At 49.8% G+C, this 21,362-nt stretch overlaps 8 protein-coding genes across 8 annotated transcripts; 4 read left to right on the top strand and 4 right to left on the bottom strand.

The window, feature by feature from the left end:
• Positions 1-167: 167 nt before the first annotated feature.
• On the bottom strand, positions 168-1,988 carry TRIVIDRAFT_194242 (uncharacterized protein; the record flags this gene model as incomplete). Its single annotated transcript, XM_014097221.1, has 7 exons — positions 168-491; positions 547-631; positions 686-783; positions 860-931; positions 990-1,381; positions 1,449-1,807; positions 1,894-1,988. 7 exons carry the CDS (start codon positions 1,986-1,988, stop codon positions 168-170), a joined length of 1,425 nt encoding a protein of 474 aa, XP_013952696.1.
• Positions 1,989-3,275: 1,287 nt separating this feature from the next.
• Positions 3,276-4,297, bottom strand: TRIVIDRAFT_68508 (uncharacterized protein; the record flags this gene model as incomplete). The annotated part of the gene is made up of 3 exons (XM_014097220.1): positions 3,276-3,679; positions 3,749-4,110; positions 4,269-4,297. The coding sequence occupies 3 exons, from the start codon at positions 4,295-4,297 to the stop codon at positions 3,276-3,278; spliced, it is 795 nt and encodes a 264-aa protein (XP_013952695.1).
• A 1,881-nt stretch (positions 4,298-6,178) lies between these two features.
• Positions 6,179-7,255, top strand: TRIVIDRAFT_58473 (uncharacterized protein; the record flags this gene model as incomplete). The annotated part of the gene is made up of 2 exons (XM_014097219.1): positions 6,179-6,280; positions 6,353-7,255. 2 exons carry the CDS (start codon positions 6,179-6,181, stop codon positions 7,253-7,255), a joined length of 1,005 nt encoding a protein of 334 aa, XP_013952694.1.
• Positions 7,256-7,415: 160 nt separating this feature from the next.
• TRIVIDRAFT_158410 (uncharacterized protein) lies at positions 7,416-8,768 on the bottom strand (the record flags this gene model as incomplete). Its single annotated transcript, XM_014097218.1, has 2 exons — positions 7,416-7,891; positions 7,952-8,768. The coding sequence occupies 2 exons, from the start codon at positions 8,766-8,768 to the stop codon at positions 7,416-7,418; spliced, it is 1,293 nt and encodes a 430-aa protein (XP_013952693.1).
• A 789-nt stretch (positions 8,769-9,557) lies between these two features.
• TRIVIDRAFT_194238 (uncharacterized protein) lies at positions 9,558-12,219 on the top strand (the record flags this gene model as incomplete). Its single annotated transcript, XM_014097217.1, has 4 exons — positions 9,558-9,754; positions 9,885-9,981; positions 10,042-11,363; positions 11,427-12,219. 4 exons carry the CDS (start codon positions 9,558-9,560, stop codon positions 12,217-12,219), a joined length of 2,409 nt encoding a protein of 802 aa, XP_013952692.1.
• A 1,351-nt stretch (positions 12,220-13,570) lies between these two features.
• Positions 13,571-14,851, top strand: TRIVIDRAFT_68504 (uncharacterized protein; the record flags this gene model as incomplete). The annotated part of the gene is made up of 2 exons (XM_014097216.1): positions 13,571-14,541; positions 14,761-14,851. 2 exons carry the CDS (start codon positions 13,571-13,573, stop codon positions 14,849-14,851), a joined length of 1,062 nt encoding a protein of 353 aa, XP_013952691.1.
• A 1,268-nt stretch (positions 14,852-16,119) lies between these two features.
• TRIVIDRAFT_47284 (uncharacterized protein) lies at positions 16,120-17,712 on the top strand (the record flags this gene model as incomplete). Its single annotated transcript, XM_014097215.1, has 2 exons — positions 16,120-16,427; positions 16,479-17,712. The coding sequence occupies 2 exons, from the start codon at positions 16,120-16,122 to the stop codon at positions 17,710-17,712; spliced, it is 1,542 nt and encodes a 513-aa protein (XP_013952690.1).
• Positions 17,713-20,040: 2,328 nt separating this feature from the next.
• TRIVIDRAFT_68502 (uncharacterized protein) lies at positions 20,041-21,143 on the bottom strand (the record flags this gene model as incomplete). The annotated part of the gene is made up of 3 exons (XM_014097214.1): positions 20,041-20,115; positions 20,169-20,510; positions 20,565-21,143. The coding sequence occupies 3 exons, from the start codon at positions 21,141-21,143 to the stop codon at positions 20,041-20,043; spliced, it is 996 nt and encodes a 331-aa protein (XP_013952689.1).
• Positions 21,144-21,362: the final 219 nt, after the last annotated feature.

Genomic DNA, 21,362 nt, shown 5'->3' with positions numbered 1-21,362 from the left:
GGGGCATCCGAATATGGCTTTCTATTCGTATACAAAATTGGAGGCACTTTCACCATTGACATCTAGCACCTGAGAGTCGCGAGTATTCAAAAACGTACTTGACAACTACACGAAATGGCAGTTCTATCTGTAATTACAATTGACGATAAGACTGTCTATTGCGCCTCCTAATACTTGAAGAAGACGCCGTTCCCTGCTCCGCCGTTCCGGTTGCGCCACACATAATAGCAGTGCATTCCGACACAAGAAGCCGAAACAAATAGTAGCAGGCCGGCGTTAGTCCAGTGCCCGGTGGGATACCCTTTCTTCGCCTCATCGGCTTTGTATATCCACACGCCGACGATCTGACCCGGCGCTCCCATGGAAATGTTGAGCGCAATAGCCAGACCAATTGCAGCAGTTGAATACAGATTTGAGGACAGCCAGCCCAGCAATGGGGGAATGCAGGCAAATGAACCGCAGGCCGCGATAATAAGGCAACCATAGCGAGACTAGACAGCAACATTAGTTGTGAGAGCGATTAAGACGAGAACGAGCCTGACGTACTGCAAAATGATCGGCTGGAAGTGTAGCCGAAGCAATGAAACCTATAGCTCCAATAAGGGAAAATGCGGCCGAATGCAAAGCACGTCTAGGCAATTGTCAGTTATTCAGCGATTTTACGATTTAAACTTGATCAACTCACTTGTTGAAGTGGTCTCCAGACCATGAAGCCAGTAAGGTCACAACGTAAGCTGCCGCGTAGGGTGGCACAGTCATGAGCTGGGCCTTGAGATCGGTAAACTAATAGGACGATGATTATCAGTGTCCAACTCCCGAATCGACATAACTTTACGGAACGAGAGAATCAATAACTTACTCCAAGTCCAGCAACAATGGACGGCGTGAAGAGAGACAGGCTGGAGAACGGGGTAGAAATGCCAAAGTAGATCTGCACCAAAAGTCGTCAGCGGCCATTCGTTTCAATCGCGTTGCAGAAGCGCTCTTACAAAGTAGTGAGCCCAGAGCCTCCATTCCAACAATGTAGATTTGGCTTCCGCCCAGGTTAGAGGTTTCCCAGACCCATGAGAGCCCTGATCGGAGAGCCGCAACGCCGCAAAGTCCTTCTCCTCGGTCGAGAGCCATGATACTGTCTCGGGATAATCTGGAAGTAAGAACCAGACTAAGAAGGAAGAAGCAACAGATGGCGCTCCCTCGATGATGAAGAGCCACCGCCAGGCAGAAATGCCTCTCACTTGGTTCATATGGCCGACAGCAAAGGCAATTGCTCCACCAAAGGCGCCAGCCAGGGTGGCAGATGCCAGAATGGCAGCAACTCGAATGGATCGTTCTTCTACGCGGTACCAAAACGTCAAGTAGTAGACCAAACCGGGGAATAGACCTTGAAGACAAATTGTTAGCAAAGGTACGCCATTGTTGTCCGGCACATAAAGGTCTCTACCACTTACCTGCTTCGAAAACACCTAAGAGGAATCGCACTACTGTCACTGACGCGTGGTTCTGTGTTCCAGCAATGCCCATCGTGATGGCACCCCAGGAAAACATGAGAAAGGCAATCCAGCGGCTAGGTTTCAGCTTCTTGAGGAAATAGTTGGACGGAACTTCAAAAATCGCATACGCGATGAGAAAGACCATGAGCGCAATTGTGTACTGGTAAGTGCTCATGTGGGTCTCGGTCAAGAGATCATTGCCTGTTGATGCGTTCAAGACCTTTGCATTTCCAATGTTTGATCGGTCAAGGTAGCACAGAAGATAGATTCCTGCTGTGATTGGAATGATTCTCAAGTCTTGCTTCCGCACCAAGGCCCTGGATCGGGCAGCGTCGATGTGTGACAATGATGATCCATAGTGACTATTAGACAAGTGCTACAACAGTTAGTATTGATGGAGGACTTGGCAAAGATTTTGAGTGTTGCATTGCATACCTCCTTGGTCGCTTCAACGTCCTCGTCCATATGGACGCCGGTGAATTCTTCCTTCTCTGCCATATTTATCACAAGGAATTAATGGAATTTGCTCCGAAATCCTTTGAGAAATACAACCTTCAACGAAGTGGTGACACCAAAGAAGCTCAATGGATCGACTACCCCATGCTTTTCAGCAAGTTCGAGATCTAGCCTTTGTACATATACCTTTCTCTGGTGTGTTTCTGGAAACTCCTTTCTTTTCCCCCGCGCATTGCCCCCAGGAATTACCCCAGATTTCTCCGCACCTCCAACAGCTTTAGCCTGCAGTCCCAATGTTCAATTGCGAATATCGGCGCCGTGGAGCCGCTTTCGGCGGAGAGATGCCGATAAGTTGGCGCTGACGGCTGACCTTAGCTTACGGCCGAGGGGAAACGGAGTTCTTGATTAGCGACAGCAATAATCATGAGCTTACAGATGCTGTAAATGTTAAAAAAGTAAAATGCGAGTAAAGATGAGTGGTAGATCTATGATGGGTGCAGAGTGGTTGCTTAAGCGTGGCCACGCCAATAGTCAGGAAGAGATTCATAATACTTCGTAGACTCCAATCCAATAGTCCAAGCGGCCTTCATAAGCCGATCGGTCAAAGAGGGCGAGATCCACAGTAGAAGCCGGCCGAAACAAAGAACCTGGCAACCTAGCTAGCATAGACGTGTACGCATCTCTTTTCGATCCCCGGATGGCGAATGAATTCGTGAACCCAGTATTCACCTAGCTCCAACACTATGACGACCTATTGATCTTCACAATAGCTGCCTGCTCAGAATTCCGCTGGTTCTGATTCATTATTATGATCTTTGCTTGAAATACTGCTTATACCTGATCCCCGTGTTTGGTCACTTAATTCCCAATCAATGGTCTCCCACATGATAGGAAAGGGGAATCATAGGGAAGATTATGGATTGAACACAGTGATTTCATATCAGTACAACTCACCAACTCTTATACACTCATTGGTATCACTTGAGTACCTGAGTTAATTCGGATGAATATACATGTGATAGAGACGTTTGTAATCTTAAGTTCACGTTTACCTAGTAGGGAGACATAACAGTATACTTGTATGAATTGCTCTAATATTTTGATGTGCTAGATTCGCTATAAAGCCTGATTTTACTTCGAGGAGCCTAGCCTACCCAAGGTAACCCATTTTTGTGACAAAAGATGTAGCTTTGTAAATTCATTCCTAAAAGGCTAGAAAAGCATTAAAGAGCGTATGCAAAAGTTGCAGGACGAAAAGCCGGCCAGGTTCAGTACTTTTTTAGTCGGCTGTTAAATAAAGGCTGTAAAGACGCTTGTGATATGTTCAGTCTACTCAACCCGCTTGCCATCCAGATAGATCTCCACCTTCTCGTTGTAAAATGACACGAGGCCTGCAATAGCCGCACTCTCGTGGATAGTGGACTTGTAATACCAGATCACGTCCTTGTACTCCTTACCGTCGAGGACGACGTCGTAGTACTCGGCGGTTCCCTTGTACGGGCAGTATGTGGTTGTCTTGCTGGGGCGGAGGATGGCAGGATCAACGGCACCGAGAGGCAGGTAGTAGCGGACTCTGAGGCCGGTCTCGTGGAGGTGGTTTGCGAAGGAGGCCTTTGCGACGGTCTTGCCGGCGATGCGGACTTCGATGGGGCGGGTGGAGGGGAGGATGTCGATACGCTTGAAGGGATCCTTGGGATGGCCGTAGATGGGGAGGTCTTCCTCAAGCCAGATGTCTTGAGTGAGGGTTAGCATATGGACGATTATTAGGACGAGAAAGGGAACACAAATAAAGCAAAACTCACCCGCTGCTGCAAACTCCACCCTGACTAGTCCTGCCAGCTCTCCCCAACTGCTGTCGAATCTCACCACCCGGTTGGTCGTCTTTGCTGGGATGCCGTCTCTCTCAGCGACGGTGAGCTCGGCAACGGCAACTCGCGCGGTGGCATCGGCCTCGCCTTTGACAGGCTGGACATCCTTGAGAGTGGCATTCTTAATCTCAGACTCGGGAACGTAGTAGTGGGGGTAATAATCGTGCTCCCAGACCAGGACGGGGCTAGTGGTGTCAACGATGACAGTCTGATTGAAGATGATGCGGACACGGCGAGGCGTGGGGAGGACCTTGTTGGGGCCTTGCTTGAGGAGATGGGTTGCAAGCTCAGAGAGGCTGGGAGAGGAGAGTTAGCTGGTGATGATGATGATGATGATGAAGACGAGGATTGAATATAGAGATTTTTGATGGTGATGTGAAAGTTGTATCAAGGGAAACGAGGTTGAAAGAATGGTGAGGTGATGGCACAATGAAAATCGTAAGCAGTGACATACTCTGATCCGGAGGCTCCAGGGAGAGGCATGATGGCGACAAATGGCTGATGATTTACAGATTCTTCTGGGTTATAAAAAAAGATTGAGACAATGCAGACCAAAATAATAGCGTGCACAACGCGATCTCAAGATGTAGAAAATCAGGGTCCCAAGGTTGGATTTATATAAAGTCGTATGACGGGAGAGCTACTAAGCTACATGTACTCATTGTGTCATCCAGCCTGCGTTTGTCAGTTTGCGACAACTGAGCATCAAAGTGCGAGACCCCGCAAGCTCGCTATATAGAGGCGCATGACGCCATGGACTAAGGCGGACAGTACATGATTCGGAAAAGGTTGCAACGATGCTGTAGCTGGTATTGTCTATATAATCTCGCCGTGGGTGTGAATGAACAAGGTAAGGAATGACATGCAGTTAGTTGCTTTGATCTGGGTTCGATTTTGCATTGGTTAATGCCAACACTTCGAGAGCAACAGACAACATGAATTTTGTTTGCCCATGAAGCAAAATTTATGAAATATAATGGCCTTCGGGGTTAGTTGATGCTGCCAATACAGACATCAATTGACGTCTCACTCATTCAAACCTCGCAGTTGCGGTACATTGAACAGACTCTGTGATTCCAGAAACCAAAGATGCTCTCAGCTCGATCTGGTATCTGGTGTCAAGCATTTCGCAGATGGCGGGCATGACTCAGAAGCAAAAAAATCTCCGACAGTGGCCATAGCTCCCTCTTTTTGCCAGATTTGGAGAATGGCCTGCAGCCTTGCTGACTGAGATTTGGAATCATCCCAGAAGTCGTCTTTCAAATCCATTCATGGTGAATAATCCAACTGCATGCGTTCTTGTCTTGCCAGAGCCATAACTGGGAAGTGATTCGGGCCTGAAATCATCCGGATCGCAGCGGGTTTTCTTCTCTTCTTCCAGTCTCCCTCCAGATCTGTGCCGCAGCCAGTTTCCACCCTCTCCGGCACAAAGGAACATCAGACAGAAGAACAATGACAACGAATTCCCGTCCTCTCTATGCCTATGCCGATCAAGGCACACAGACACTTCTTGTCTTCCTTTCCTTGTGCCGAGCTGCTGCTCCAAGCTGGACCGAAGCCACCCGCTCGTTTGGAATTTGATTCCCGAATGACGAATCCTTGCCGAGGCCCTTCGCCCATCGCATCGCATCGCTGCCAGAGACGACTAGCGCGGCATGCGATGCGAATCGTGTTACGCATCTAAATGACACCGGCCGGCCAGATTGTGCTATGCCGCTAAGGGATCTGCTGTGGCCAGGGCCAGCCCAACAAAACGGCAGACGGTGCGAATAGCTGAATAGTTGAACTTGAAGCCCCGCTGTGATGCTGCGCCAATGCGGAGAGCCGCGAAGGTAAGCCAATGCAGGCGATTGGAGAGCTTCAGCGCCCTTTCGAGCGTTCGAGCTAATGCCTGGACAGGCACGCTGTGTCTATTACTGAACACACAGAAGATAGGATAGGAATAGAGCAACGTTGCCGTTGACTCTCTGGGTCGAGTCTGACGCCTCCGATTTACAGCTGGGGATCCGCAGCTCGGCAAGCTGAAGAACGCTCCCTCAACCGAAGCCAATCAGCCGTCCATCCTCCCGCCCGTTCAACTAGCTCCGAGCTCGTTCTGTCACTATTGCCGGAGAGTCGCAGCTGTTGCTCTTCAACTCTCTCAACACCAGCACAAGACACAAAACCGCAGCAATGAGGGCTTCGACAACCCTGAGAGCTGGCCGACTGGCCCAATCCCTCTCACGGCCGCTCTGGCAGGCTCCAGCAGCCGTGAGGATCAACAGCCGCAGCCACAGCACCGCCGTTGAGACTCCCGTCAACTTTGGAGCTGCCCCTCCCCCTCCCCCGCAGCAGCAGAAGTCGGGCCTGGATGGGAAGAAGCTGATGGCAGACGCGGTCGCCGCGACCAAGCCGCGCAACAACTGGACCAGGGAGGAGATTGCCGCCATTTACTACCAGCCTTTGCTGGAGCTGACTTACCAATCGGTATGAATGACTGCGAGCAATTCCATGTATTTGATATTTGATACAGTTGCGCTGACCATTGTTTGCCAACAGGGATCGCTGCATCGCCGCTTTCACGCCCCTGGCGAGGTCCAGCTATGCACTCTGATGAACATCAAGACGGGCGGCTGCTCCGAGGACTGCTCCTACTGCGCCCAGTCGTCGCGCTACTCAAAGGACACGGGCCTCGCGGCCAAGAAGATGGAATCGGTCGAGTCCGTGCTGGAAGCGGCCCGCCAGGCCCGTGACAACGGCAGCACGCGCTTCTGCATGGGAGCCGCATGGCGTGACATGCGCGGCCGCAAGTCAGGTCTGAAGAACGTCGTCGAGATGGTCAAGGGCGTCAAGGCCCTCGGCATGGAGGCATGTGTCACGCTGGGCATGATTGATGCCGAACAGGCTCGTCAGCTCAAGGACGCTGGACTGACGGCGTACAACCACAACGTCGACACCAGCCGTGAGTTCTACCCGTCCGTCATCTCCACCCGGTCGTACGACGAGCGCCTGACCACGCTGGGACACGTCCGCGATGCCGGCATCAACGTCTGCTCTGGTGGTATCCTCGGTCTGGGCGAGTCATCCGAGGATCGTGTTGGTCTGCTGCACACTGTGTCTACGCTTCCGAAACACCCCGAGAGTTTCCCCGTCAACGCCCTGGTGCCCATCAAGGGAACACCTCTGGGCGACCGCGAGCCCATCGCCTTCACAAGCATGCTGCGCACCATCGCTACAGCCCGTCTGCTGATGCCTGCCACCATCATCCGCATTGCCGCTGGCCGCAAGACCATGTCGGAGGAGAAGCAGGCGCTGTGCTTCATGGCTGGTGCCAATGCCATCTTCACTGGTGAGAAGATGTTGACGACGGAGTGCAATGGCTGGGACGAGGACAGCGCCATGTTTGGCCGATGGGGACTAGAGCCCATGAAGAGCTTCGACAAGAAGCCAGTGGAGGCCTAAAGTACAAGTTTTTATATGGTTTATGAGAAAAGATACAAGTTAAATGCAAAGAAAATAATCAAGCATCGTCATAGAAAGATGGCGTGAGAATAGTCTGAGTGAGGCTTCACAATCAATATATACATATACATACACCTGCTATACATATGCATGTCTACTATCATAGTTTACTTTTTACAGCCCCCGTTACCCATTCTTCCACCGCCTTACACAGCCCCTCTACTTCCTCAGCAGTATTCCCAGCGTGCAAACACACTCTCACTCTATCTTGTCCCGCCGGAACCGTAGGCGCTACAATTGGTCTCACAGTGAAACCTCGCTCCTGGCAGTATTGCGCCAGATTTCTTGCCCGGCTTGTGAGCAGCGGTAAGATTGGTGACTGCGGTGCCTCGGGGTTGATGCGAAAGAGCTCTGGTGATGGACCATGTCGTTCAATGATCTGAGTAAGAAGAGTGTGCATGTGACGGATGAGTGATTGGAGGTTTTGGACGAGAGAGTCTGCGTGGCCTTGGGCGAGGAAGTCATAAGTTGTGCGTATGCTGGCGAGAGAGGGAAAGGCCATGGCTGTGGTGTAGATGAAGCTGCGGGCGTAGTTGATGAGATAGGATCTTGTCGTAGATGAGCAGAGAACAATGGCTACTTTTGCATTAGTATCCATTAAATGGACGTATTGACAAGTCGAGAAGAGAAACTCACCACCTGAACATCCCATAGCTTTGCCAAAAGTATGCACTCGAGCCCATATCCTGTCTTCTAATCCAAGCTGGCACACCAGACCTCTTCCTTGCCGGCCATATATCCCAGTAGAATGCGCCTCGTCGACAATCACGTAGCCATTCCCTTGAGGTAGTCTCTTCTCAACGCATTCAACGATTTCTTTTAGCGGTGCAAGGTCTCCATCCATGCTGTAGACGCCCTCGGCAGCAATGAAGATGTTTTTCTTGCCGGCTGATACTTGGGCATCCTCCGTTAAGCTTTTCAAAAGAGAGTCTAGGCTTGGATATTTGCTCTTTCCATTCGTTGGAGAGGTTGTAGCTGAATCATAGACCTTGTTGTGCGCAAAGGGCATTCTTTGCGCTCTGCTTAGTCTCATTCCATCATGGACGCTTGCATGGATCAATTCGTCGTATACAATGACATCTCCCTTCTGCGGCACACAGGCAAAGAGTCCCGTATTGGCCTCAAAGCCTGAATTGAACAGCAACCCTGCATCTGCTCCATGAAACTCGGCAATTCGTTTTTCAAGGTCCTCTGTGAAAGCTGAGTTGCCGTCTAGCAGGCGGGAGCCTCCAGATCCGAGGCCAAAGCCGGCTTCGGGGCTGGATGACTGCAGATGGGGCAGGATAAAGGATACATAGGCGGTTTTGACATCGGGATTAGATGATAGTGACAAGTAGCTGTTTGAAGAGAAATCGACAGAGGTGGCAGACGGAATGGTGAGCCGACGGAGGCGGCCTTGAGAGGAGCGGGATGAGAGGATGGAGGCGAGAGTGTCGTCGAGCTTTGGCGGCATGGCTCAAACTGATCTTTTGGCTTGGAGTCGCGGATAGAGCTCAATTGGACGTATCCCTTCAACTGAATCTTTTGCTATGCTGTCACTGTTCAACGCAGATCAATTGCATGCATTCCCTGTCGTCAAACGCAACCGGCTAGTTCATAGACAAAGCCGACATGAGATGCAGTCATATGCGGCCTGCATCGGCGTCCCATGCAAAATGCATCAACTACCCATCACATGTCTGAACTGGGAAACCCCCCCAATATCCACTTCGACTGTCAATCTGCAGTTCACAAAAATTGCCAATCGAATACCGTAATTGCCGCCCCATTGAACAAACGATTCAACGCCGCTTGTCCGCGTTGGGGCAAATGCGACGAGCTTTCCCGCGGGGGCCGTACCAAAGAAATGGGTTCTAGCATCTCGTTTAGTAATAATTGCCGGCGATGAGGGATTTCGAGCTGTCCTTGAGCCGTTTCAATAATAGCTTGTAGCTTGTCCGTCCTTCGGCTCAGGGCTGAAAAGGCGTGGAAACTCAAACTCCACTCCTGAAAGGGTGAACGGAGATCGGCATGGCCCCCAACAAAAGAGCTGTAAAAAAAACCAAGTGAGATGAAAGCTTGGAGCTGTCGTATCCGCCATTACCCTTTTGGGCGTAATTCCACATTCCTTGTTCGGCTCCCCTCTCCAAAGTATCCGTTTCCAGGCTCTTTGAAGTTCAACTAAGAATGGCCCTCTTCTTTCTCACGGACTGTTGATTGTCTGGCAGATTAATCAATTGGTTCTCGTCTTTGTTCATTTGATATGCCGCAGCCACCGCCGCCGCTCGCGTCGCCGCTCTGGCGCTCGCTGCGATCGTATCAAATCTTCGGTGCCAATACCGAGGTGGGGAAGACGGTGTTTTCGACGCTGCTATGCAAGGCTGCTGCGAGACGGAGCCCTGGCGGCGTAGCGTTTCTGAAGCCGGTTTCAACGGGGCCAGATAGCGAGGCTGATGATCGGTGTAGGTGATGGTCTTTGCCAAGAGAGGGTTCGTAGAATTGTGGTTAACATTGGGCAGATGAACAAATTGCACACTTCGAGGCTTGATGCTGGTGTGCTTGTTGATTAACCAATCCATCATCCATGTAGTCATATCCTAAAGTTCGCCCCGGAGGTTTCCAACAAGACGTTGTTTCAGTATAAAATCCCAGTCAGCCCACACATTGCAGCTCGGCTCTCCAATACTGTACGTCACACCTCTTACCTCACTTGAACCTTGGTCTCACCATGTACCATCTCACCCTAGACAATCCCTTCAAATGATGCTCTTCTATTCCAATGCCGAGACTACGCAGCTCAATGCGCCAACATTGGCAGGAAATGGCTCTTTGTTGAAACTGCCGGCGGTGTTCACTCGCCCGGCCCCTCGGGAACAACTCAGGCGGATCTATACGCACCCCTTCGATTGCCAGTTGTTCTTGTAGGTGATTCCCGGCTTGGAGGAATCTCTCAGACGATATCGGCCTTTGAGTCGCTTCGCATGAGAGGCTATGATGTCGAATCGATATTGCTGTTCAAGGAGGGCAAGTATCAGAACTTTGAGTATCTATCAGAATACTTTGCGGAGCATCACAATGTACCCGTTGCGGGCGTGGCTGAGCCACCCGAAAGGAAATCAAGCCTCGAAGAGGATGTCCGGGCAATGTCGCAGTATTATGAGGAACAGTCCCAGGATGGAAACACGACTAATGTCATTTCCCACCTGGATAGCCGTCATGAGCAGCGTATTGCATCCCTCAACTCCATGGCGTCTGAAGCTCTGCAGAACATATGGTATCCCTTTACGCAGCAGAGCCTTCTCACTCCAAAGGACATTAACGTCATAGATTCAGCTCACGGCGATTACTTCCAGACGGTGGCCCCTGCTTCTCCAACGTCACAAAATGACAGTCTTCTGCGAGCCTCGTTCGACGGCTCTGCCTCCTGGTGGACTCAAGGTCTCGGCCATGCCAATCCCAAGCTCACTCTTGCTGCTGCTTACGCCGCTGGTCGCTACGGCCACGTCATGTTTGCTAGCGGTATCCATCGTCCTGCTGCAGAGCTATCCTCAACACTGCTCAAGGGGATCGAAAACCCGCGACTTACCCGCGTCTTCTTCTCCGACAACGGTAGCACCGGTATCGAAGTCGCCCTCAAGATGGGTCTCCGAGCAGCAAAGCTGCGGTATGGATGGGCTGCGGATGAGAAGTTGGGAGTTGTTGGCCTCAAGGGCTCGTATCACGGCGACACCATCGGCGCCATGGACTGTTCGGAGCCGAGTGGATATAACGAAAAGGTCGAGTGGTATGATGGCAAAGGGCACTGGTTTGATTATCCCACTGTTTTGTGCATTGACGGCAAGTGGCGTGTGAATGTGCCCGAAGAGCTAAGGCAGGCTTTGGGCGAAGATGCAGACTTTGGTTCGCTGTCGGAAATCTTTGATGTTGGTGGTAGGGAACAGAAGGGTCACCATCTCCGATACGAAGCCTTTATTCGAGAGACGCTGGAGAGGCTTCATAAGCAGGGCCGTCGGTTCGGTTCTGTCATTATCGAGCCGGTTGTTCTCGGTGCTGGAGGAATGGCCTTGGTGTAAGCATCAGTCCCTATTTTTTCCCACCAGACAATGGAGTTGTTGCTAATTTACTCTTGCAGAGATCCTCTCTTCCAGCGCGCCCTTGTCAACGTTGTTCGCAAATCCCCAGACCTCTTCCGCAAGCCAAATGCCCCCATCGAAGAGTCTCCCAGCAGTCCCACCGCATGGACTGGTCTTCCAATCATCTTCGACGAGGTCTTCACTGGTCTCTATCGTCTTGGCCGCTTCACATCGTCTTCTTTCCTCGAAACGCATCCCGACATCTCCGTCCACGCAAAGCTTCTCACTGGAGGTCTGGTTCCTCTCTGCACGACGCTTGCTTCGGAGAATATTTTCCAGACATTCAGTTCCCAGGATAAGACTGATGCTCTGCTCCATGGGCACAGCTACACGGCTCATCCCGTAGGCTGCCAGGTCGCCGTGGAGTCAGTCAAGGAGCTGCAAAGGATGGACCACAGCGGGTCCTGGAACTGGGCCAAGTCACAAGGCTGGACAAGCCCTGAAGCTTCTCCCGCAAGTGACCAATCTGCAGTTGACATTTGGTCAACCTGGCCGCGAACTCTAGTAGAGGATCTTTCTCGTCAGACGGAGCGTGTGGCGGGAATCTGGGCTCTTGGAAGCGTTCTCGCCATCCACGTAAAGGACGCATCAGGGGGCACAGGATACTTTAGCGATGCAGCGCAGAGTCTTCGAGATGGTCTCATTGCGGGCGATCCGGAGAGTGTCAATGGCTCTTGGAACGTGCATTGCAGAGTTCTCGGAAATGTGCTGTATCTGATGGCGGGCCAGAAGACGACAGAGGAGAGCGTCGCGCAGATTAGCTTGTTGCTGCGAAAAGGATTGAATGCGTAAAGTTTTTGCGGAGTGAGAAGAGTCAAAGAGAGGAGTTCAATTTGGGGTGCCAAAAAATACATGAGCATAAAAGGGCCTGCATCAACCATAAAAAGACTGTGAGAACAAGATATTGAATAGCTTTTCTGTTCCAATGAGCAGCAATACTGCTATTTCCAAATTCATCTTGTCCTGTCTTTTCCGTGCAAAAAAAAATTAAGACCAAAACACTTTTGCAAGATTCTGTGCTTGTCCGCTGAATTATGCGGTACCTAAATATTGTGTAACTCCAGACTTTGACCACCGGTATAATCATGCCTCATATTTTCCTTTTCCTCTTTTTTTCTTTTTGTAAATGATGCAAGTAATCTGTAGATTTGGTAACGCAAGGTTGAAGACGACTTTGCTGAATAAACGCTGCTCTCGCAAAAGTCTCCGGGGCAGTATCGCGTGTGTAGCTAACATTATTATTTGCAAAGGAATGATTCTGCATTCTATGATCTTGAACTAGAGTCCAAGAAAGTCAAAGAGAACTTTGTGTGTTTGAAAAATGAGACAGGGAAGTTTTACAAGAAGAATAGGATTGGAGATGACTCCTGAATTGCTGCCGAATAGCTGGTCCCCATATCAAGGTCATACTACATATCATATCCAAGTAGTAATGTTCACTCATGGTTCTGCATTATATCTAAGGATGGAACAGACAACTTTTGAGCCCGAATAGTTCATCAAATAGCACTGGCTCCTTTGTTTGAACGAGGGCCATTAAGATGATAACGCCAACTGCTACCACGGACCGATGGCAACTGGCCAGCGCTTTTTTCAGTTTTTCTTCAACGGAAATTTTTCTGTAGCCAACCTGGCATGCAAATTTAATGTCACCACGCCCTTGTTTCCTTCTTCCTGTTTCCCTGCATTTTCACTCCCCTTGCAACAAGTAGAGTCGCAGCAGAATCAGAGTCAGCAGCAATCAGCCTTGAACCGATAACTTCCCTGGATGAGAGGCGATTTCCTAAGAGTAAGTTATTCGGTTCAACTTCCTTTTCCAAGTTTCTCATTTGCCAAATTCCGCATATGTCTCTTCAACAGAGCTCCACGCGCGCACCAAGAGGTCTCTCCTGGCACAAATAACCAGAGAAATGAGAGGCCTATGTGCATGTCAAGCTTCGAGAGATCGGTCCAATCATCTTGTTCATTGTCTGATATGTATTAGGTAACGAATGGCGATAGGAATATTCCAAGTCAACAGCATTGATGGAATTAATTATCCTCGTCCATTTGTTCCATGACCACGGTCTTGGAAAGCAACATACATGGACACGCACGAAAGCTAACCAACTGAAACAGACAACCGCGAATTCCGATTCGAGACATGGACTTAACACGTCGCCATCAAGACTGTATCATTGATGAAGCCGATAGGATGGAGTTGTCGTGGGAAAATACGTACGTAGACCCGATTTCCACATTCAAGGGAACAGGATCCGACTCCCCAAACAGTTGTGGCGATGTCGTTGCAGAAGTAACTTCGCGAAGCTCACTCATAAATTTTGACGGTTGCTCTTTCGACTCCGCGTCTATAAAATCCGGCAAAGAAGAGTGGGTAGATGATAATGGCAGCGAATTCTCCCCTCAACAGTTGGAGAGGCCACGACGATCCCTAGCCAACACTCACATACCGCCGCCAGATAATTCTATTGATGATGATGAGGAGGACTCGGAAGAAGAGGATCGGGGGTTTTCTGGAGATGAGATTGAAGTGTTCCTCCTCGACTTCTCTGGCTACACATTCGAGGTAGTTACAGGTCGGAACGGCCCTTTAATCTCGGATAACGCCGGTCCGAGTCCATTGGCGACTGGAGAATCTTCTGTCCAAGCACACGACGACCAAGGTGGCCTACAAGATGCGACATTTTCTGCCTCCTTTCGGATCTTGGATGCTAAAGTTCAGAGTGGCAAAAGAGGGGAATTATGCTGTCATAAGCAAGCCCAGCCGAAGCTCCGAGCAGAAGATGAAAACATCGAGAGCAACGCAGAAAAGAGAGTTCCAAGGGATGACAATGGTGGAGGTGAACCAGGAGACTTTGTCATGGTTGAGGGAGAAGAAGAGGAAACAGAGGAGATGACAGACTCGTGCTTAAACCTCATTAGCCATTTGGACTACGTCATGTTCCCAACCGCCGAAGTACTCGAATTCGTCCGCGGAGGAGAAATGGAAGTTCTAGAAGACACTGACAGTGAAGAAGGCACCTGCAGGCGATTCCTCTCCCACGAATATTCTGACGAAGATAATAAGGAGCTCGGAATGGGAGAGTTGGAGAACCGGGGCCGAAGGTGGTACAGGTGCGGAGTCTTCTCCAGGATGTGACTCGGCGACTCCACACGACTAAGATACGGATGCTAAGTTCGGCAGAAGAAAACCGCATAATAGGGGAGGCACTAGTTCCTGGGGTTTGCCTTATACTCTATTCCGTATTCCGGAACGCTTTGATGAGACATGCGAGCAGGCGGGCGTATCAGGATCTGAGGAAATCACGTACTTATTTTGTATGAGTTAATTAGATTGAGCAATATTGAACAGTTGGCCAAAGTCCCTCACTTTGCTAACAAGACGATGCAAATCCTGACTCGCAGGAATGGTGCTCGCAACTGAGTTGTACAGTGTGACATGGCAGATATCGCTTCGTAGATGGCTCCAGTATCGCAAACCATCAGCTTACCATATTCCTAGTTTTCCGCGAGAGCAATAGGCAAAAATCATGTAGGTTGTGTCTAATAACAAAACACTGCCCGATCTACGGAATGCTCTGTGCCATCACAAACGATGTCATCATGCTAGTACCAAATACGCGTCATAGCATGCGCACAATGCGACTTCGTATACAACTTCATACAGTATCCTCGCCACACCGTCTCAGTAAAGGTTGCTAGTAAACTCCTTTTTGCCCTCGCGATACGTATCCAGGCTTGCTGATTACTACCGAAGGCTCTGATACTACCCAGTAATCCATGCCTGCTTGCCGCTCATAAGCCCTGCGGCGCCGAGGTTGCAGACATCCAGTCTGCCGCAGGATGCAGCCAATCAGCCGCAACGCAAAACCAATCCGCCATTCCCGCTCTCTGTTACCGAAACCTTTATTTTTGCCTCTCCATTCAAAAACGAGACCAGGAACGGAGTACCCGCGGAGGCAAAGCCAGTATCCAGAGACCCCAAAATAGAAAGAAAAAAGGGCGTCGAAAAACTCAGGAAGCCATACAGAATCTCGTTTGCCGACACTGCATGCCGGAAACTATTTTCCTCGGGAGCTCGGAGCGATCACAGCCCCTCCCCTGCGGATGGTGGGCAAACCGGGCAGACCTTGTACCTGTTTGGCGACACACAAGACTTGAGGATTCCATACTTGTCGGGTCAAGCTAGAAGCCGCTACTGTCTACCGATTCACCCTTGGCGTCTGGGGCAGATTGCGGGGTTTGGGGGCTCGGAGACTATCGTGGTGGTAGATTGTATACGTACGAGTACATGGGATGGTGTTTAGCTTGAGAGAGGCAGGTCAGGTATATATTGACGGCTGGTTCGAAGCATCCTGTCTCGGGGTTTCTTGGTGCTGTGCTGACATCTTCATCAACTCCGAGGCGCTGTGACGAGAGGCGCTTCATTCCTCCCGCGTCCTCCCCAAAGTCAAATCTCCATCCAGCGATTATCACACTCACAAGCCCTGTCACCATCTGTTGGTCAGCCGCCGTTGACGACAAAAGAGGCGCCGTCTCCGCATCCCCGGAGCTAGTCTGCATATAGAGCTTTGTCGCCCTACCAAAAGCTGTCTGAAAAGTCGCATCTTAGCTTTTTCCTTGCCCAAGTCAAATCGCAAACCGCAAGTCCTCGCAGAATCGCTGCGTAAGTGCTGAAAGACAATCGCCGCCATGGCGCTGATTGAATACGCCTTGTCGCCCTGGGCGATTGTTGCTCTTGCTGGAGCGCTGGTCGCATCGTATCTGCATCAGTACTTTGTCACATACGGGCCGCTGCGCCGCTTTGCAGCTCCCTTTCCAGCTCAGTTCTCGAATCTCTGGCTGCTGTCCGTCTGTCGTCGAGGCAATCGGTACGAAACTGTAGATAAGCTGCACAAGAAGCTGGGCAAGTTTGTGCGAATCCAGCCAAACCACATTTCGATTGCCGATGACGAGGCCATCAATCTCGTCTATGGCCACTCCAATGGCTTCTTGAAGTCGTATGGCTCACCGATTCCACACTTGATGGGTTAAATGCTGACTTGTAGCAGTGAATTCTACGATGCCTTTGTCTCGATTCGCCGTGGCCTCTTCAACACGCGCGACCGCGCTGAGCACACTCGCAAGCGAAAGATGGTTTCTCACACCTTCTCCGCAAAGTCCATCGTCCAGTTTGAGCCGTATATCCATCAGAATCTTGAACTCTTTGTCCAGCAGATGGATCGCCTCGTCGACACTAGCTCCTACAAAGGCGAGAATGGCCGAAAGGAGGCTCGCATCGACTGTCTTCCCTGGTTCAACTATCTTGCCTTTGACGTCATTGGTGACCTCGCATTTGGAGCTCCCTTTGGCATGCTTGAAAAGGGAGTAGATCTTGCTGAAGTGCGAGATGCCCCGGATAGCCCACCCATCTATGCACCAGCCATTGAGATTCTGAACCGCCGCGGTGAAGTGAGCGCGACTCTGGGCTGCTTCCCGGCCTTGAAGCCTTATGCCAAATATCTTCCGGATCCTTTCTACAGCAACGGCCTTGCCGCCATCCAGAATCTTGCCGGAATTGCCATTGCCTGTGTGAAGCGACGACTTGACAACCCTCCCGACGTTGAACGCAAAGATCTCCTCGCCCGATTGATTGAAGGTCGTGACGACAAGGGAGAGCCGCTTGGAAGAGAAGAGCTGACAGCAGAGGCTTTGACCCAGCTCATCGCAGGCAGTGACACTACCTCCAACTCTTCGTGCGCGCTGTTGAACTACGTCGTCCGCACTCCTGGTGTCCTCGACAAGATGCAGGCTGAGCTTGATGCCGCTATTCCCCAGGGCGTCGATGTCCCAACATTCGAAATGGTTCGCGACCTGCCCTACCTTGCTGCCGTCATCAACGAGACTCTCCGCCACCACTCGACTTCCGGTATTGGTCTCCCTCGCCAAGTCCCCCCGGAGTCTCCTGGCGTCACCATCTGCGGCGAATTCTTCACTGCCGGCACCGTCCTCAGCGTTCCCACCTACACGATGCACCACTCTACGGATATTTGGGGCCCTGATGCTGAGGATTTCAACCCAGACAGATGGGCAAAGTTGACTCAGCGACAGAAGGATGCCTTTATTCCTTTCAGCCACGGACCTAGAGCATGCGTCGGTAGAAACGTGGCTGAGATGGAGATGAAATTGATTGCAGCTACCTGGGCGAGGAGGTACAGCGCAAAGGTTCTTCAGGGGCCTATGGAGACACGAGAGGGCTTCTTGAGGAAGCCTCTGGGGTTGGATATTGCCCTGTTTAAGAGGTAATTTGTCTCTCAAGGGGGGGTTGAGATGTTGGGATAGGCTTTGTCGGGCGTTCTTTGTTCATGCACATATGTACAGAGTAGGTACATATCTAAAGGCATAGGTAAATGAGCGTTGATGGTTGGGTATGTAAGGATATGAAAACAGTTAAGGAAAGCAAGGGTCATTCCACACATTGCATAGGAAGCAATGTTTGTATCAATTCAACTCGGTATTCATTTTGAGACTATTTCGTGTAACATAACTTTGCCTCTTCACGGTCGCTCGTCAATACGGTGTAATTAATGCTGGAATAATTACAGATATTTGTAAGAGGTACCGACATCTTTATCATATATTCCCGTATTTTTATGTATGAGACTTGCACTCAGCCAAGGAGGAGATGAAGCCAAAGGAAGAATCAACCAAGAAGGGAATTGTCTCAGTAGGCACTCCGTATGCTCAACGATCATTAATAAAGTTGTGCCTAATACTAAAACATTCTTATATGCTCTTTGCACAACTTGGAAACATCAACAAGTGGATCCTCTGTGGCGCAATTGGCTAGCGCGTCTGACTGTTAATCAGGAGGTTGGAAGTTCGAGCCTTCCCGGAGGAGTTCAATGCTTCATTTTTTGCTCTTTTCGTCTCGTTATCCTTTTTTTTTTTTTGTCCCGGCGTCCAGAGTCAAAAGATTTCCGTCACAGTCTGGCTGTAGAGCGAAAGTCCGCGAGACCGGTAGCTACACAGCTCAAAGACAATTCTTGAAATGTCTCCAGATATTGTTCAAAACGAAATGCGTAGGTTGTTCGTCTTTACCCCAATCATTCATTCAACAACTCACAGCCATGAGACAGGCTTTAAAATGCCAGTTCTTTTTCTACGGTAGCAACAGTAGAGCTTAGCATTTGACAGTACTGCGAGCTTTAAATCACGACCTCGTTTTAGCTATCCAGGTCTCGGGCGAGATTAAAAATGCTGTGAAAGTTGTCTCTTTCGCTTTTCTCTTTACTAAATACACACCACCCCCTCTGCATCCAGCACTACCTTTTAGCTACAGTATCCAGGCCTCGGCCGGGGCTAAAAATGCTGTGAAAAAGACGGGAGGCCTACAACTTATGGCGGCCTACAAGCGGCGGCCGCCGGCGGCCTTCAATTCCTTCTTTCCCAAGTACCCGCCCCTGCATCTAGCATTGCCTTTATAACTTGTACATCAATGAGCGGAACCTGAATGGGCCAAATAGTATATGAACCAGGCGAGCAACCACGCCCATGCCTGAAAATAAGATGGGGGTAATTAGTCTGCGCTGTTGGACTAACTGCTTCACCTGCAATAGCCATGTTTAATCATTCGGTTCATCTCTCAACAATTACTTACTCCATTAATAATTGAGACGCCATAATTCACATACTCACATTAATATTTCAATGATAGCCAGCCATCAGCTTATTATTCTCGTTCTCTTATTCTTCCGCGAGTTCAATTCCGCTCTCTCAAATCCGGGGTCTAGGTCAAAACTCAATTTTCGCCCAGTTGCAACGATAACAACCAAAACACACTGGCCAGGTGATTAACAATTAAGTAAATTAATTGCATATTACATACCACAAATCAATATCATCTGTCAGCTCGTATTTTTCCATCTCGCTCTTTTATCTCCTCGTAGTCTCATTTCCTCCGCTCTGTTAAGCCCAAAGTCTAGGGTACCCAACTCATCAACAAAAAGACGAGACATCAGGCCTCTATCTTCTTCATATCCAATAGTCCATCCGAGCTTCAATAACAACAAAGGCACTTTGGCCGAGTGGTCTAAGGCGCCGTGTTCAGGAGCAATCCAGAATTCGCGGTCTAGTAATAGGCGAGGGTTCGAATCCCTCAGGTGTCATGAGTTTATCTTTTTGTCATTTTAGTCTAGGGCGCCATGTGAAGGCTAGTCTGGAATCGCAAGTGTAGTGCGAAGGGAGGGTCTGAATCCCACAGGTGTCTCAGACTTCCCTTTTTTTTTTTTTTTTTTGGCTTGTTGATGGAATTCTGGGATGCAAAATAATTTGCCGCTGTTCGTTGTTCAATATTTTCTCTTCTCTTGTGTAGTGAAAACGAGGTTGCCGGCCTGTGAACTAAGCACAGTTGCGACAAGATGTCATATGGGCAATGGAGCACTGGTATGTGTAGAGGTTTCTTAATGTCAGCTTCCGAAGGGCGTACAGCATACGGCTTTCATTTGATTGGAATTTGTTGACTAAAGTTGTTATCTATTCAGTCGTTACCTTAATCACTGCAAATAAACTGCTCGACGGCCCATCAGCTACCATACTCAAGCACAACAACGGCTTACAGCCATCTCTTCAAGTTCAACCCAAAACTTTGGTCCAGTCCTGCTTCTTGAAATAGTTGAACACGGTATCGAGCTTTGAAAGGGTTGCCAACTAACTCCAACGTCAGTGTTTATAAATGCAAAAGTAGGTATTGAACCACTCACGTCTCTCGGGTGAACAATCGTAGGGTCAGCTCGCCCCTCATAGCCAAATTCATTCCAGTACGCAAAGTTATCATCCAGTTCCACCTTGAGTTCAGGTGGCTCCTCAACCTTGGACTTGCCATTGGGCAATTGGATTACCTCAGCCGCAATGCCAGTTGCCTGTGTAAAGACAGCTGCAAGCTCTCGGTGAGTGAGCCACTCCCTGTAGCCGATGAGGTTCTTGCCTGCAGGCTCGTCCACAAGGGCCTTGACAAAGTGACCTGAATCCTCTTCAGCGGCAACAAAGGGGAATTTGACGTTTACATCTATGTTGCCAATGAACCGGGCAACGCCATCCTCTCCCTGTGACTGTAATCAGCAAATTATTCATACGGTCAATACCCGATGTTCATCTACCTTAACTGGTTGCAAGATCGGGTTCAAGACGAAATTACTCAGAAAAAATCCGGCTTGGTAGATGCTCGTCTTGGCCCACAATTCAGGATATATCTCCCTTGCGTAGTCTTCTGCAATGGCCTTGGAGTCAAAGTGATACACATGAGTGTACTTGCCATTGGACCACTTGGTCGCATTCGAAAGAGAGGAATAGACAAAACGCTCCAGAGTCGCGACCTTTGCTATAGCATCGATGGCGCCCTTCAGTTGCTGTACTTCGTGTTCTGCAGCCCAGACATTCAGGGCCTGGCCCGGCTTGGGCTTGTCCTTGTTGGCCGGGTCTCCGTACAAACCCCAGAAGTCGCTGACGAGAAAGATGGCGTTTGCGCCTCGAAAAGCTGGCTCAAGCGTCGATGGGACATCTAAATCGGCGGCAACGACTTCTGCGCCGCGGGCAGCGAGAGCTTGAGCTTTGGCGCTCGACGTGTTTCGTGTAAGAGCCCGCACTCGCCAGCCAGGTGCAGACAAGAAAACGTCAACAACCGAGCCGCCTTGGTTTCCGGTGGCACCAACCACAACAATCAGCTTAGTCGGAGCCATTTGGGAATATATTGGAAGTGTGTATTCTATTGTTGAGGAACTTGATCTAATAAGTTTGGACTTGTCATAACCTTTGAGCAGCTGCTAGCTTATATATCCTTTTTAAAGCAGTTCATGCAGCCGTCCTCGGGCGATCTGCATTAATATCAGATCTAGATCAACCGACATAAAAGGAACGATGAATAATGCCACAACGGAAATGGGCCGTCAACTAATCAA

The sequence above is a fragment of the Trichoderma virens genome (genome assembly GCF_000170995.1).
Source record: "Trichoderma virens Gv29-8 chromosome Unknown TRIVIscaffold_86, whole genome shotgun sequence".
Taxonomy (NCBI): Eukaryota; Fungi; Ascomycota; class Sordariomycetes; order Hypocreales; family Hypocreaceae; genus Trichoderma; species Trichoderma virens.
This window is presented reverse-complemented; position numbering and strand designations above follow the sequence as displayed.